The sequence below is a fragment of the Bos javanicus genome, chromosome 10 (assembly GCF_032452875.1).
Source record: "Bos javanicus breed banteng chromosome 10, ARS-OSU_banteng_1.0, whole genome shotgun sequence".
Classification (NCBI taxonomy): domain Eukaryota; kingdom Metazoa; phylum Chordata; class Mammalia; order Artiodactyla; family Bovidae; genus Bos; species Bos javanicus.
Window position 1 is genome coordinate 28,610,355 of NC_083877.1, and position 17,123 is coordinate 28,627,477.

Below are 17,123 nucleotides of genomic sequence, written 5' to 3' on the forward strand. Positions count from 1 at the left end.
TCACTTCTCCACAGGCAACCACCACGGACATTTCTGGGGAAAGTGTAACTGTATATTTAAAAAGGAAGTTTTGAAATCTTTTAAGAGATTAGCAACTACTGTGTGTCAGGTACAGATCCAGACACCTTATAAGGTGTATGACAAGGCGGCATGTTACAGCCACCAGATGACAGACTTGTAGTCAGATATGGAGGCTTCTCTGCATGACTGAGAGTAAGTTAACTAAACATCTTTGTGTTCAGTTTCCATGTCTGTAGTATGAGATCAATATTATCCACTGTAGGGGGTCATTGTAAGGATAAAATGAGAGGAAAAAGGTACAAAAGATATGCAGCTTACTGCAAAGTCAATAAATGCTCAGTCTTTTTCTCCTTTCCTGTTGGCCCATGTAACCTTGACAAATCCATGCAATTAGGATTGTAAAGCAGCAGACACTGAGCTTGAGAAAAGTTAAGGGATCTGTACTAGATGATGTAACTGAAGTACAGACTCGTGGTTTAAAAGAGGACAGTCTCAGGCTTCTCTGGTGGCTCAGTGGTAAAGAATCCACCTGCCAGTGCAGGAGACGTGGGTACGATCACTGGTCCGGGAAGATCCCATAGGCCTTGGAGCAACTTAGCCTCAACTACTGAGTAGTTGCCACTACTCAACTCAGTAGCTGCCACAACTACTGAAGCTGTGCTCTAGAGCCTGGGAACTGCAGCTACTGAGCCTTAGTGCCACAACTAAGCTACTGAAGCCCATGCACCCTAGAGCCTGTGATCTGCAGAAGACAAGCCACCACAATGAGAAGCCTGTGCACCACAGCCAGAGAGCAGCCCCCACCTGTCACACAACTGGAGAAAACCCCATGCAGCAACGCAGACCTAGCACAGCTAACAAACACATAAAATCATATATACAAAAGACCCAGCACAGCCAACAAACACATAAAATCATACATACAAAAAAGCAGGGCAGTCTCATTTCAGATGTGATGCTCTTCCTACTTAACCATCTACTTAGTTGAGACTTGAGCCTGTATCATTTCAACAAGAAGTAACCATTTCCATTTGAACAATCAGGGGCCGAAGCCCCGGCAAGGTGCTCACCTGACCAAAGGTGAAGTCCATCAAAGCCATAGGAGTATAGGTCATCACCAACACCATTGCCCCCCCATCCTTCTCCGCCTCCAGGGTAAGGAGCGTAGCCAGAGGAAGAGGCCCAGCCCACCCGCAGATGCGTGGGCTCTGCTGTGAGGAAGGGGTCCACCTGGTCGATGATAAGCTCGAAGTACCACTTCTTGTACTGTGCTGAGCCTTCAGCAACTCCCAGGAAGATGTTTGGCCGAATACTGAAATTAAACATGAGACAGGTGGCACCTACAGACTCTTAAGAAATAGGAAAGCAAACTGAACCAGACCATAGGAGGCACGGGCCCAATTAAACCAAAAAGTGAACTTGACAGTTGCTCAGTCATGTCTGACTCTTTTCGACCCTATGGGATTCGCAAAGCCCACCAGGATCCTCTGTCCATGGGATTCTTCAGGCAAGAATATTGGAGTGGGTTGCCATTCTATTCTCCAGGGCATCTTCACAATCCAGGGTCTCCTGCATTGCAGGTGGATTCTTTATGGTCTGAGCCACCAGGAAAGCCCAATTAAACTGAGAGCAAGGGCAATTTCATGATTTTTGTCTTGTTCTAAAGCAGAATAATCTTCAAGCCTCCAACACTTGATCAAGTTCTTAGTGGGAGATGTCAGGACAACATTAATTCCGTTATAAAATATAAAAGATATATGTTCCAATAGTCAAGGCAGCACACATTTACTGAGTGCCAACCATAGGTAAAGATGCTGAAAACATCATGTAGAGTTGTATGATTGCAAACTCCTCTTTCTTTCTGTAAGTGTAAGAAATGACTTACTCAGGTTCCATCTTCTGGTAAATTGATTTAAGCTTTTCCCCATAGGCATTATTAATAATAATGGCCTCTTAAAAGCATTAAGAAGTCACTATTAGAAATAATCCAGACAAATACTGCATAGTATCGCTTACACATGGAATCTAAAAAAAATAGTCCCACTCCTAGAAAGGGAGAAATGAAAAGCAGTTCTGGAGAGTAGGGGCAGGGGGATAGCGAGAAGTTGATAAAAGGGCACAAACTTTCACTTATCAGATGAGTAAAGTCTGAGGATATAACATGGTGACTTTGTTGATAATGGGCTTCCCATCATGGCTTAGTGAGTAAAGAATCCTCCTGCAATGCAGGAGATGCCTGTTCAACCCCTGGGTTGGGAAGATCCCCTGGAAGAGGGCACAGCAACCTACTCCAATATTCTTGCCTGGAAAATCCTCATGGACAGAGGAGACTGGTGGGCTAACGTCCATGGGGTCACATGGGGACACGACTGAAGTGACTGAGCATGCAGGCACGCACAGTTGATAACACTGTATTATAAAACTGAAATTCACTAAGAGAGTAGGACTCACATGTTCTCATTTTAAAATGGTAAATGTGTGAAGTGATGGAAGTGTTAATTAACTTCATGGGGAGAGAGAATCCTTTCATAATATTTATATGTGTTGAATCATCACATTGTATACTTTACATATCTTACACTTTTGTTTGTCAATTATACCTCAATAAAGCTGAAAAAAATTCAACCTCTATGACAAAAAAGGTGGAGGGCAGATACATCAGTATTAGGCAACCCTGTTAAGAAATAGAGATTCTAATGTATCCAGAAAAAAATGGTTAAAAGCTTGGGAGTTTTAACACGTGCATGCTCACTTGGAGTTTTTCTTCTTGGAATCCTACTCTTAGAGGTCCACTGTCCTGGGATAAGACTGTGTCCATTTTGGGTGGGCAAGGGAAGAACCAGACTGATACCCAGAAGAAAGCCTGTGTGATGTCCACAGACCCGAACCTGCTCTGCACTTTGGAGGGGACGTCATTTTCTCACGTTGCAGAGTAGGGAGGGAGCCCAAGTGGAGAGCTGCTGAAGTTGCTCCCTAGTCCAGGTCCAGTGAGTTCATGACTCCCAGGGTTCTTCATGAGCCCATTCTGGACTTCACAGATGGCCCTGGGGGTAAATGGCCAAGTTCCAGAGGATAAAAGAAACCATGGTCTCAACATGGGACATCCATGCTATCAAAAGATTTAAAAAAAAATGTTGGTATATCAAAATAAAATATGTTATGAAGAAGGTATAAGATATACATTCATGTTTAAAATAAAACATGGTAGATCACTCCCTTAGGCCAAATTCTTTAGTCCTCAGGTGGTGTATTTACTCCATGGGGAGAAGTTTGAGAAATTCAGCTGAAGGGGTTGGAGTACAAGGCCCTAAAAGATGTGCATATTTGCTGGTCTTATCTTATGTGGTCACATCAGAATGGAGATGATGGGTAGGTAGCTTTGGAGTTGAGATCAGCACTCTTTCTTTCCTTTCTGGGGACAAGATGGGCATTTGCAATGATGGTGGTGGCCTTACCTTGTTACGTCATTAATCAGCCGCGTCTGCAGGAGCAGGTTTCTCCGGGGCAGCAAGTTGTCACAGATGAGATTCTGGTTGGCTCTCACTGCGACCCCATCACAGAGACAGAGGGAACACAGCACATCCAGAACCTGCAGCAGGACACACCCCAGCCAACCTTAGGACCCGAGGGGGGTGCATAGTGGGCAGGACCTGACGGCCACAGCACAGGAAGGAAGCCCGCCTCACGAAGGTGAGGGCCAAGGTGACAGGTGTGAGCACCTGTTCAGAGTCAAGGAAGCCACACCTGCCTCACCAGACATGAGTGAGTGATGCCCAGGCACCTGCTGGCCCTTGGGGAAATGAGTTTGGGTTCCTTTCTAGCTACTCTGCTCTAGTCTTGTGACCCATCCCTCCAAACTAGGCACGCCACCTGTGGTCACTGTTCTGTTAAAGAGGGTAAGAGTCTGAGCTCTGAAGATAGCCTGTCTAGGTTTATTTTCCAGTGAGGTCCAGGACTAGGGTGAGGTGAGGCAACAACTTCCTCTCAGGGTAGGTGCTGGGAGGGCCCCCATGGACCTCAGGCTGAAGCACGTGCTCCTGCCTGGGCTTGGGGGCCCTCTGCACAAGGTCAGCAGGCACTCACACAGGGCTTCCTGAAGGACACTCAGATTCCCATCTGGCTAAAGTCCCTTGCTTGTGGCAGGCTTGGGATCCTCGCATGGGTGGGGTAGAGGGGATGACAGGGCAGATTCCGAGTGCTGGTCTTCTGCTATGATACCATGAAAGCTCGCTAAGATATCCCTATCTTCCTAGAAATACCTATTCAGAAACATTTCACCTGCTTTTTTCCCCCCGTAGAGTGAGAGTAAACCATAAGAGTGAGCAAATCAGGCAGACCCTGAATCTACCAGATCCACCACGAGCTGTGCCTAAACCACCTCATATGCCAGCTGCCAGGGAAGTGGGAACAGCCTCTGGCCACCTCTTCCACGCACTGGCCTGCCCGCCCAGTCTCCTTGTGCTGAATCCTCATTCATCCGTATTTCATGTTCCTAACGTGGCAGAGCAAACATGCTGGGCCAGGCACTGCTCCTCCCTGTCTCCCCCATGGGGAGGAGTGTGCAAACGGCAGTGGATGAATAACAGCCAGGACCGTGGCAGGCTGCGCTGACAAGGAGGGGGCAGCCCCAGTTCAGTCTTACAAAGCAGCCACTGGAGACTCCATGCTTAGTGGGGTTGGATAGCTTCACGTTGTTGATGGGATTTGTATCCATAATTCTCACAAATCAGTTTTCTACCTGGCTCACTGAATGTCAACTTCATTCCAAATAAATACAGAGCACATTAATGGGACAGGCTGAAAAGAACTGCAAAGGCGGTTTTATGGAGGACTCTCACCATTACCACTCCATGACACATATACCGTGGCACTGGAAATCCAGAGGATAATTTGTCCCTCTAAGAAAAGAGCCCATAGATGGCCAGGAAATTAAATACTTATCATCCAGCCTAGCGCACATTTTCATCTGTTTTGCCTTGAAGTGACGGCTGTAGGAGCCTTGCTGTCAAGCCGGAAGGAAAGTAGAGCTTAATCCACATACAATAGGATCAGGGAGGAGAAAAAAGGCTCTGAAAAGCACATAGCCTAATGGGATAGTACATCACCTACAAATAAACGATGCCATCAAGAATGTGCTGACAGTGTTCAGGCTTTATTTTACCAGGCGTTTCTTGGGGTCATGCACCCTAACATTCACTGCAGCGCTGTTTACAACAGCCAGGATGTGGAAGCAACCTAGGTGTGTCCATCCACAGATGAATGGATAAAGAAGATGTGGCATGCATACATACACACACACACACACACACACACACACACACACACACAATGGAATACTATTGAGCCATAAAAAGAACGAAACATTGCCATTTGCAATGGACTTAGAGATTGTCATACTGAGTGAAGTTAAGTCAGATAGAGAAAGACAAATATCATATGATATCACTCATATGTGGAATCTAATTTTAAAAATGATATAAGTGAACTTATTTACAAAAGAGAAATAGACTCAGATTTCAAAAACAAACATCGTTACCAAAGGAGAAACGTTGTATGGGGGGATAAATTTGAAGCTGGGGATTAATACATGTACAGTATTGTATATAAAACAGACAACCAACAACGACCTCCTGTATAGCACAGGGAACTCTACTCAATATTCTGTAACAAGCTATGTGTGAAAAGAATTTGAAAAAGAACTAATACATGTATAACTGAATCACTTTTGCTGTACATCTGAAACTAACACAACATTGTAAATCAACTATATCCCAATAAATTTTTCTTGAAAAGTGAAGGGCATATAGATGGGTCAGTCCACCCTGGGGAAATGCAAACACAGTCCTTAGGGGTCACCTGTACTTCCTGATGGAGAGGAAGCATCTCAGTGACCTTTGGGGTGCTTGTTGGCTGTGGCGGGTACTTCCCAGTGGTCACCAGACTCTGCCTCCTTCTCGTCCTATGCACAGAGCCTACACTTCCCAGACACATCTGCAGTGTTGTGGAGTCATGTGACTGAGTTCCGGCCAGCGGAAAGTGGGTGGATGTGATGTCCACTGCTTTCAGGGCTGGCCCCTATACTCTCCCTTTCCAGCGGGATGTGGAGATCCAAGGAAGGATTACAAATCCCAAGGATTTCTTTACTCCAAGTGAGATCCCGCAACACTGGAATCACGTAGGAATTTGCCAGAAATATAGATGCTCAGACTTACCCCCAGAAACCTATCAGATCAGAGCCTTCAGTTTGACACAATTCTCAAGAGATTCACAAGCACATAAAATCTGTGAAGTCCTGTCCTAGGGGACAGTGAGGCTGCTAGATGGAAGAAAGTGTGTCTCTGAATGACCACACAGCATGGAGCCCTCTCACTGGCCAGCCTCAGACAGTAACTTCACCGTGAGAATCTGGGGTTATCTGTCTTTGAATTAGGCTTCTCTAATCTAACAGAAGCAGAAGATATTAAGAAGAGGCGGCAAGAATACACAGAAGAACTATACAAAAAAAGAGCTCCATGACCCAGATAATCATGATGGTGTGATCACTCACCTAGAGCCAGACATCCTAGAATGTGAAGTCAAGTGGGCCTTAGAAAGCATCACTACGAACAAAGTTAGTGGAGGTGATGGAATTCCAGTTGAGCTATTCCAAATCCTGACAGATGATACTATGAAAGTGCTGCACTCAATATGCCAGCAAATTTGGAAAACTCAGCAGTGGCCACAGGACTGGAAAAGGTCAGTTTTCATTCCAATCCCAAAGAAAGGCAATGCCAAAGAATGCTCAAACTACTGCACAATTGCACTCATCTCACACGCTAGTAAAGTAATGCTCAAAATTCTCCAAGCCAGGCTTCAGCAATACGTGAACCGTGAACTTCCAGGTGTTTAAGCTGGTTTTAGAAAAGGCAGAGGAACCAGAGATCAAATTGCCAACATCCATTGGATCATCAAAAAAGGAAGACAGTTCCAGAAAAACATCTATTTCTGCTTTATTGACTATGCCAAAGCCTTTGACTGTGTGGTCACAATAAACTGTGGAAAATTCTGAAACAGATGGGAATACCAGACCACCTGACCTGCCTCTTGAGAAACCTGTATGCAGATCAGGAAGCAACAGTTAGAACTGGACATGGAACAACAGACTGGTTCCAGATTGGAAAAGGAGTACGTCAAGGCTGTGTATTGTCACCCTGCTTATTTAACTTATATGCAGAGTACATCATGAGCAATCCTGGGCTGGAAGAAGCACAAGCTTAAATCAAGATTGCCGGGAGAAATACCAATAACCTCAGATATGCAGATGACACCATGCTTATGGCAAAAAGTGAAAAGGAACTAAAAAGCCTCTTGATAAAAGTGAAAGAGGAGAGTGAAAAAGTTGGCTTAAAGCTCAACATTCAGAAAACTAAGATCATGGCATCTGGTCCTATCACTTCATGGGAAGTAGATGGGGAAACAGTGGAAACAGTGTCAGACTTTATTTTTGGGGCTCCAAAATCACTGCAGATGGTGACTGCAGCCATGAAATTAAAAGTTGCTTACTCCTTGGAAGGAAAATTATGACCAACCTAGACAGCGTGTTAAAAAGCAGAGATATTACTTTGCCAACAAAGGTCCATCTAGTCAAGGCTATGGTTTTTCCAGTGGTTATGTATGGATGTGAGAGTTGGACTGTGAAAAAGACTGAGCACCAAAGAATCGATGCTTTTGAATTGTGGTGTTGGAGAAGACTCTTGAGAGTCCCTTGGACTGCAAGGAGATCCAACCAGTCAATCTTAAAGGAGACCAGTCCTGGGTGTTCACTGGAAGGACTGATGCTAAAGCTGAAACTCCAATACTTTGGCTACCTCATGTGAAGATTTGACCCATTGGAAAAGACCCTGATGCTGGAGGGTTTGGGGGCAGGAGGAGAAGGGGACGACAGAGGATGAGATGGCTGGATGGCATCACTGACTCGATGGATGTGAGTTTGAGTGAACTCCGGGAGTTGGTGTTGGACAGGGAGGCCTGGAGTGCTGTGATTCATGGGGTTGCAGAGCCAAACATGACTAAGCAAGTGAACTGAACTGAAATGAATCTATACACTGGTCCAACTTGAGAATTTCCCTGGCCCACTCTGTGAAATTCATTTGCTGCTTAATTGTAAAGCCATTTTCACCACTAACACCACATTTCATCCAAGATCTTTCCTTGCACATTTAATCTCCATTAGTCAACTACCCCAAACACAGGTTCACGTGGGAATTCTGATTTAAAGGTAAGAAAGAGGCATTGCATATCCATGGAAATAGCATTTGGCTCTTGCATTTTGTCCTCAGCTTTCTATTAAAATAGCTTTATTTTTTAAAATACAAAAGGTACTTAATGTGGTGAATTTTTATTTGATAAATGAGTGCTTTCTCTCTGCAGAACAGATTCTGTTCTCCCTGTGGTGTGAACTGAGTGGTTTGGAGCATTTCTATCTTGCCTTGACTGCCTGGGATCTCAGAGGTGATTTTGTGGAGCTATTACAGCAAGTCTGTGGGAGTTAATGGTTTCCTTACCTTGGTACTCTTCTGTGCCATGCCCACCCCACCTACCTGTTAGGGCTAACATCTCAGTTCTGATTTACACTTTCTCAGGACCAATGATATGACTATTTTACTATATATATATATATATATATATACACACATATATATATATGTATTTTATCACAGGTGGCTCCAAATCCTTGTGAAACAAAGATTAAAAAAAATATTCATCTGTGATAACATGGAGCAGGTGTGAAGTACGTTAGGTTGCAGGGACGAGGGAAAAGGGCATACTTTATTTGTATTATTAGAATCTTACTTCATGGAAAAATTAGAGGGTTGCTGTCAGAATATTCAACAGTTGTCCTTTTACTCTATAAAATTGGTGCCACCAACATAGTAAGTGTGTCTCTTACTACCAACAGCCATCTCTTGGATGAGATGAGACTTGGGTGCATTTGTGAGCTTCCATCCATTCAAGATGAGACAGGAGGAGATGGTGGGTCTACTCATCCATTCCTCTTTTTTTTTAATCACACCCTCAAAAACATGTATTAGATGCCTGCTGTGTGTAACATGTGAGCTGGGCACTACAGGGATCACAAGGTCCTTAGTCTCTGAGAGAAATATACACATAATATATCTGGAAAGGCAGATTGGAAACACCATGGAACAAAGTGCATGGTGTACAGGGGAGGAGAGGAGATCACATCCAGCTGGGATTCAGAGAAAGATTCATGGAGAGGGTGGCATCTGAACTGTTCTGAAGGCAAAGAGAATTTTGATGGGATCTGGAAAAGTAGAAAGTGAGGAGATGCTGAGGATGAGTAAGCCTCGTCACTTGTGAGGTCATGGGGGTGGAGTCCATTCAGAAACTGGGGCAGCACACTCCACTTCTGTCCTTTTTACTCCAAAGATTGTGCTTTCTCTCTAACTTTTTGACCTAAATTTGATCATGCTTTAAATGACTGGCAACACTTTTCACAGCCAGTATAGAGCTGAGAACTAAAATATTACTTGCCATATCAGTAAACAAAGGATGTCACAGCCATCACAGTATAGCTACTGGAATGGTGAGCCCTGAGGGAGCTCAGAACGGAAGCAAAGAATGCCTTTCCTTTCTAAACATATGAATGGAGGAGACGCGGTACAGTAAGGATGTTTCTCAAACCCACTATATCTATAAACCTTTAACAAAAAATGTCATGGTCCTGAAGACCACCTTCATGGACCCACAGGAACTCTCAAATTCCAGTCTGAGAAATACTAACTTACTATACGAAATGGTTTCTGATTGTGAATTTTTTTACTGTGAAAAGTTTTATATTTATATAATAATAATAAAAAAAAACTGGAACACAAAATTAAACATAGTCTCATAGAACATGCCAGACTACAGCTTGAGAAACACTGGAAAGAATACTGAACTTACTGTTGGAGACCTAAATTATGGTCCTGGTTTGTCTGGCAACCTTAGTTAATATTTTAAGGTGTCATATACACTGGCCTAGTTTTCGCCTCAAGTGGAAATAATACTTCATGGAATAATAACAAGGAAGAAAGAAAATGCATGCGAACACTGAGCACAGCACCTGGTATTTGTCAGACGCAAAATAAATGTACACTATCATTATCATCACCATCACTGTTTTTGGAGGCGTTGTGAGGTGCCCTGGGCTCTAAAATTCTATGTATTTTGAATCACTCTCTTCACAGAAACCTAAGTGAATAGGTCAGAGGTGTCTGGACACCTGGGACTATGGAAAACAGAGCAGCCTGGATAGGAAAACATTGCTTTGGCATTTTCCAAGTTAAGATACAATGCTGCAATGGAAGTCTAGTCTGCACCCAGCATTCTTTGCCAAGCTACCACAAATATCCCTGGTAATGATCTGAGACTAGGTTTCCCTTGAAAATAAAAGTCATGTACATGAATAACTCTAATGGAACTGAATTCATGACAAGCCAGTCCCCATCCAAAAAATCCATCAGAAAACAAAAAAATGGGACATTCTAGAAGAGATTCTTTTTGTACCACAATCACATTGCCTCAGCTTTGACATCATTGCCCAGAACTTCTCAGTCTGGAAGATGTAAGAGTACTATGCTACTACACTCAGGTAACATATCAGGCCAGGCATGGATTCCTAGCACAATAATAAAGCTCCTTAGCCCTCAGTCCCTAGGCATTGAGAGTTCCTTGGACAGCAAGGAGATCAAACTAGTCAGTCCTAAAGGAAATCAACTCTGAATATTCATTGGAAGGTCTGGTGTTGAAGCTGAAGCTCCAACACTTTGGCCACCTGATGCGAAGAGTCAATTCATTGGAAAAGACCCTGATGCTGGGAAAGATTGAAGGCAGGAGAAGAAGAGGTGACAGAGGATATGATGGTTGGATAGCATCATCGACTCAATGGACGTGAGTTTGAGCATACGCCAGGAGATAGTGAAGGACAGGAAAGCCTGGCGTGCTGCAGCCCATGGGGTCACAAAGAGTCAGATACAACTAAGCGACTGAACAACAACAACAACAACAACAAAAGGTTTCAGTATTCTCAACCGTGGAATACTCATACCGTGGTCAGAACAGTATTCAGCTGCCATTACTGAGCGACAATCCAGTAAGGGCTTGTGGCTTTTGGCTGAAAGAAGCCATCACAAAGTTCGTCATCTACTAAGTGTGTTCTGCAGTATGATCACAAAGCAGCCCCAGGAGCAATGAAAGGAGAGCAGCTTTGCTTTCTAAGAGCTCCTCTTGACGTGTGCCCATGGCTCCCGACTCAGGCCATGGGTTACTCAGGTGCTTATCAATTACTCTTATTACACTTCGCAGATGGGAAGGGGCATGTTCAGACATAGCGAAGCTGGGCTGAAGCAGGAGCCTCATGCCTGCTTTTGATTTACCACATTTGGGAAAGCAATTACCAACCCCCCATATTTCTTTCTGTTTTTCGCCAAGCAATTTCATAGATGCAAAGGCCCATGGCTTGTTTGTTTCCTAAGGATGATACATATCATCTGAGCAGTGCTGCAGAGGCTTGTTCTCCTGGACCCCCCACTCCAAGACATGTCTCCGATGTGCAGTGCCCCCCAGCTGAGGTTGAGCAGAGAGGGCCAGTGACCAAGCTGTGTTCTCTCCACTCTGCCTGAGCCCAGCTGCTGTCCCTCACATCCAAATATGCCACCTGATCTTGAAATGCTCCTCTTCAGCCTTATAGTACCTGCCTGCTCACTAACGAGTCAGTAAGATATCGCCTTCCATGTACGGGGCAGATATCAGTGGGTCAGGATAAGACATATTTTAATCGACTTTCCTGAGATCATGCTTCCCTCATAGCTCAGATAGTTAAGAATCTGCCTGTAATGTGGGAGACCCAGGTTTGATCCCTGGGTTGGGAAGATCCCCTGGAGATGGGAATGGCAACCCACTCCAGTATTCTCACCTGGAAAATTCCATGGACAGAGGAGCCTGGAGGGGTACGGTCCATAGGGTCAGAAAGAGTCGGACACGACTGAGCAGCTAACACTAATCCCCAGAGATCATGGTGTCTTAGAAATGTAATTCCATACAAATAGAGAAATTAGAACTTTAAGAGAACTTAAAAAAAAACCCAAAAAACTTGACCCAGAATTCTGCCTTTGTAAGTGAGGTGGCGTTGTCTTCATTTTACAGCTGAAATGATGGGGGCTCAAGGTCATGCAACTGTTTTCTCTCAGGGGACAGCCCTACCGCTCATCCCCTCTGGCTTGTTCATGAAAACCCCATTTTTTTTTTCCACCTGCTTTGACTCATGGCAACTCTGATTTCATTTAAGAACATGCCATGTTGCCAAAACTTTCTACATTATCCTAAATCTGATTTCTGTGTAGCTTCTTTATAAAGTTGGCACTAGCTGTTTCATTTCTAAGCTCCTAGACTCGAGGGTGGGATTAGTTCCTGCAGCCGACCCTGTTTAGAGCTGAACGCCTCGAAAACCAGCTGGGTGTTAAGGGGGTAATGATGAGCCAGGCTTGGGAAGCTGGTGGAAACTGAGGGGACCACCCAAGGGCCTGTGTGACTGGCTCAGAGTGTGCTCCTAAGAAGGAAAGGTCTTTCAGGATTTCAGTTTCCAGAGATTTTTTTTTTTTAATTTATTTTTAAATCAAAGCCAAGAAAGAGAGTAGTCATCACTCTCTCTCTTTTAGGATCTCAGTTTCCAGAGGTTTTTTTTTTTTTTGTTGTTGTTGTTGTTATTTTTAAATTTGTTTAAAAAAAAAATTAAAGCCAAGAAAGAGAGTAGTCAATACTCTCTCCATAACACACAAGGGTTACTAAGCAGCAGGGAAGGAAAAGTCAGGTAAAGTCAATCCCTGTTCCGAATTCCTTCCACACCTACCTTGTGATTCCGTCCGTGCTTATCCAACAGGGAGATGATGGACTTGATGTGGCCCTCTGCTATCAGGTTTAAGGCTTCTGGGCTTTCAATGAGGATGCAGTGCAAAACTTCCAAGATACCTGCATGTATGCCACAAAAATCATTTGGACATTAAATAACCGGCAGAGCTAATTAGAACTAGAAACCTGAGAGAGAAATGATCCTCCTAAGGGGACAGAATACCATCATTCTTTGGATCTATTAAATATTTCCAGCCAGAAGAAAGATGCGGCCATCTCGGATAGACTTCAGGAGCCCCTGGGGTAACACTCTGTAATTTAGAGGTGAGTTTATTTATTACTAACCCCTCCTCCCTCTTCCTGGACGAAGACATGATCCTTCTGGGTCAAAATGTAGAGAAGCAGCTTTAGAACAGAATTTTTAACCCAATAAAACCAAGCAATACTTAATTTAAAAACAGAAAAAGGGATACCTAGTTTACTAAAAATTCTAAAGGTCATTCAAATAATTTAGAAAATGCTTTGAATGTTCCTTGAAAAAGAATTTTTCTAGGAATTACTCCAGAATATTTTTAGATGCACTGGTATGGTATATGAGTAATCTGTAAGCTCACCAAATAAAGATTACTGGGCTTTGTCCCCTCTTCTGGGCACAGTGGATGGTTTTCTGTATTAAGCGAAGGTGTAAGAAAAATGATCAGGTGGCCTTGCAGCCTGGCACCTGCATGTAACACTGGGGTGGAAATGCACAGAAAGTTGTTGGCTAATATCTTTATAGGTTTCATTGAGAAGAGTCCTCTTGATTCTCTTTTTTCCCCAAGGTTTTCATAAATTACCCTAAAATGTGGTCTGGCCCTGAAAGGAGGTACTGAAGGAAACAGAGGCTTAGGAAGAAGATATATGTGGAGGCGGATGATCCTTAGAGGAGCTTTTCCTTGGCTTGTCTGTTCAAGCTCCTGTCATCTCTAAATGATGAAAAGAGCACTGAAACCTTTCAGCTTCCCAGAGGGGGACCCACACCTGTCACGTTCTCTTATCTCTGAGGAAGCAAACTGCAGAGCCTCTTGGCATGGTCACTTAGTAACGATGACCACTTTTCTTGGCTCAAGTTCTCTGTGAGTCATCAAGAAGGGCTCTAGATATGATGTTGAGGGTGACTCGGGGGTACGAGGAGTATCATTTCCTCTAAGTTCTTGGTCATTTTTCAGTCCTGCTTCTAAATAGTTGAGAGGACCACGTTCAGACTGGGTGGGGAATGATTCAAGGACCCAGGGAGAGGAGATGAGGGCACAAAGTGAAAAATGAAGCAGGAAAAGAAAGAGTTTGGACGCTGGCTTGAAGTTGATCGACAAAGTTTTAAGAGTGCCAGGAAGATTTAGGGTTGTGTTTCTTTTGTTGAAGTAATTACTGAGGATTGCTTGCAATCCAGTGTGTGTGTGTTGGGGGGTGGGGGGTGGGGCAGAATTGTTCAGAGATTAAACTTTCTCTCTCTTTTAAACAGAAACAAACAAACAAAAAACCCCACCTTCTCCCATTGTGTTTCCTGTCAAATCCTACCTGAGGAAGACTCTAGTCTGTCCAATTTGCTGATCAGCCAATCAAGGTTATTGGAGAATTGAGCACAGTTGTTTCTGTTTCCACGAATAAGAGCAGCTGTGAATGAGAACATGTTTGATCATGTAGGTTAAAGGGCACAGTGATGGGAACGGGATGCTGTTGAATACTCCCATCTGCTTAGCAATTAGAAAGAATGAAATAGTCCCCTTCCCCTCCCAAGCCTTTTGATACATTCCTGTCTCTACATTTCGAAGAGCAAAAAAAATCTACCATTCATTCAAATATTTCCAGAGATTCCACAGTGTATGAGGCATCTGTCTACTTGCTGGGAAAAGTCAGTGGGAACACAACAACAGATTCCCTGCCTTTGTGAAATGGGAGAGAGAGACAAAATATACACAGATTAAAAAAAAATTATTTTAGGTAGTGATAAGCAAAAAAACAATATCTGCTTGGTTGCTGGCTTCAGAACTCAATTTCCTCTAACGTTTTCTTAAATCTAGCTGCTGCTGCTGCTGCTGTCACTTCAGTTGTGTCTGACTCTGTGCGACCCCAAAGATGGTAGCCCACCAGGCTCCCCTGTCCCTGGGATTCTCCTGGCAAGAACACTGGAGTGGGTTGCCATTTCCTTCTCCAATGCATGAAAATGAAAAGTGAAAGTGAATTCGCTCAGTCGTGACCAACTCTTCGCAACCCCATGGACTGCAGCCTTCCAGGCTCCTCCGCCCATGGGATTTTCCAGGCAAGAGTACTGGAGTGGGTTGCCATTGCCTTCTCCATAAATCTAGCTAAATACTTGCTATTCTTTACTGCTAAAAGAAGGCATCCAAATGAGTACAACTGAAAGGGTTGGCTAAACTAGGCAAGTAATAACAAAACATGAAACTCTAAAATATCTAAAATGCATCAGTACACGACAGTGGTTCTCAAAGTGTGATCCCCGGATAGGAATGTCAGTATCACCTGAGAACGTGTTAAAAAACACAAATTCGTGGCCTTGTCCTATGTCTACTGAACCAGAAACTCCAGGAACGGGCCCAGTATCTGTGTTCTAACAAGCCCTCCAGCTAATTCTGAGGCCTGTTCATCTTTGAGGACCACTGGTAGATGATACTGAAAAGGTAGACAGAGAATATGCTGTCACTAGATTTTCACTATAAGACCAAGTAGCCTTCCCTCCATAGGCCAGTACTATGGACGGGACTCTGGAATAAGTCCATGTAAACTGATTGGCCCTGAGGCTTTCTCGTCATGCTGCTGGTTTTCAAAGACTGTGGTATTCACAGACATTTGTAAGGTATTTGGATAAGGAAATTCTTCCTCAGGACCTCTGCTTCGTACCTCCACAGCCATTTAAGGGCAGAATTCAGTCTGATCTCCTATCCTGCTTCTCAGATCAGCCATAACAAGATCAATCCAGTCAATCCCAAAGGAAATCAACCCTGAATATTCATTGGAAAGACTGATGCTGAAGCTGAAGCTCCTGTACTTTGGCCACCTGATGTGAAGAACAGACTCACTGAAAAAGACCCTGATGCTGGGAAAGAAAGAGAGCAGGAGGAGAAGGGGGTGACAGAGGATGCGATGGTTGGATGGCATCATTGATTCAATGGGTATGAGTTTGAGCAAACTCTGGGAGATAGTGAGAGACAGGGAAGCCTGGCATGTGGTAACCTATGGGGTTGCAAAGAGTCAGACGTGACTTAGTGAATGAACAACTAGGGGGTTGAGCTTGAGGCTCTGCAGCCAGGCTGTCTGGACTCAAGCCATAGTTCCATCACTCTTCTAACATGTATGACCCTGGATGAGTTATGAACATTTCTGAGCATCAGATTCTTCAATAAAATGGTCAGAGCACCTACACCTCACAGTGTTGCTCTGAGGATCAAAAAGAGATATCCTACTGCCTGGCATCAACAAATGTTAGCTACTATTGTTGTAATAATTACTACTGAGTTTAAGCCATATCATAAAATGTTAAGAGTTGGAAGAGACTTTATGAGGTCACTCAGTACAGTCACAATCTAATCAGCTTGACCCTTGACAACTTGAATGAATCTGACCTGATTTCTCCAGGCTTCCCTCTGACCTGCTCAACTTTCCATGGATTTCCTCTCAATGGAACATTTACATCAGAGAAAAGCCCTAAAATGCTGCCCTGTTACCATGGCCAAATCATTATCGGTGGCCACCTTCTTGCAGAGGCCAATACTATCTTGCACTGTCTTCTTCCCACAGGCTGGCAGCCTGGGCCCATGTGGCATTGGTTACAGCAGGCACTGGAAGGTCACCATGCATTCAGAGTTGTGAGAAGAAAGATTGGATGCTGGAACATCTCTACTCAATTTCCTTTTTCTTTCCACCAAAATGAAATAAAAACAGGCCAAAACAGCAGGAATCATGACTGCCCAACAAGTGGACAGTGAAAGGGTACACTTTTGAAGAGAGTAGACATCCTCTGACTGCAGGTGTCAGAAGTCTGGAACTGGAGGGTATGTTAAACATATTTTTGCCTTGTTCTCTCATTTTAATGATGAGGTTCAGGGAGTGTAAGAAACTGCCAAGTGCTTCACAGGTAGTTTGATAAAACCAATCACCATTTGCTTCCAGTTGCTGTCATTTTGGAAAGTAAAATAAGTTACCAGTTAACATAATGA

General features: G+C 43.8%; 1 protein-coding gene across 1 annotated transcript in view; it reads right to left on the reverse strand.

Moving 5' to 3' along the window:
• Window positions 1-17,123, reverse strand: part of RYR3 (ryanodine receptor 3) — a 557,133-nt gene that overhangs the window by 243,631 nt on the left and 296,379 nt on the right. The window contains exons 15-18 of the mRNA XM_061430666.1: window positions 14,467-14,562; window positions 12,911-13,029; window positions 3,477-3,610; window positions 1,092-1,333 (exon numbers count right to left, since the gene is read on the reverse strand). Of these exons, the coding sequence (XP_061286650.1) occupies window positions 1,092-1,333; window positions 3,477-3,610; window positions 12,911-13,029; window positions 14,467-14,562 (591 nt within the window). The remainder of the gene's footprint in view (window positions 1-1,091; window positions 1,334-3,476; window positions 3,611-12,910; window positions 13,030-14,466; window positions 14,563-17,123) is intronic.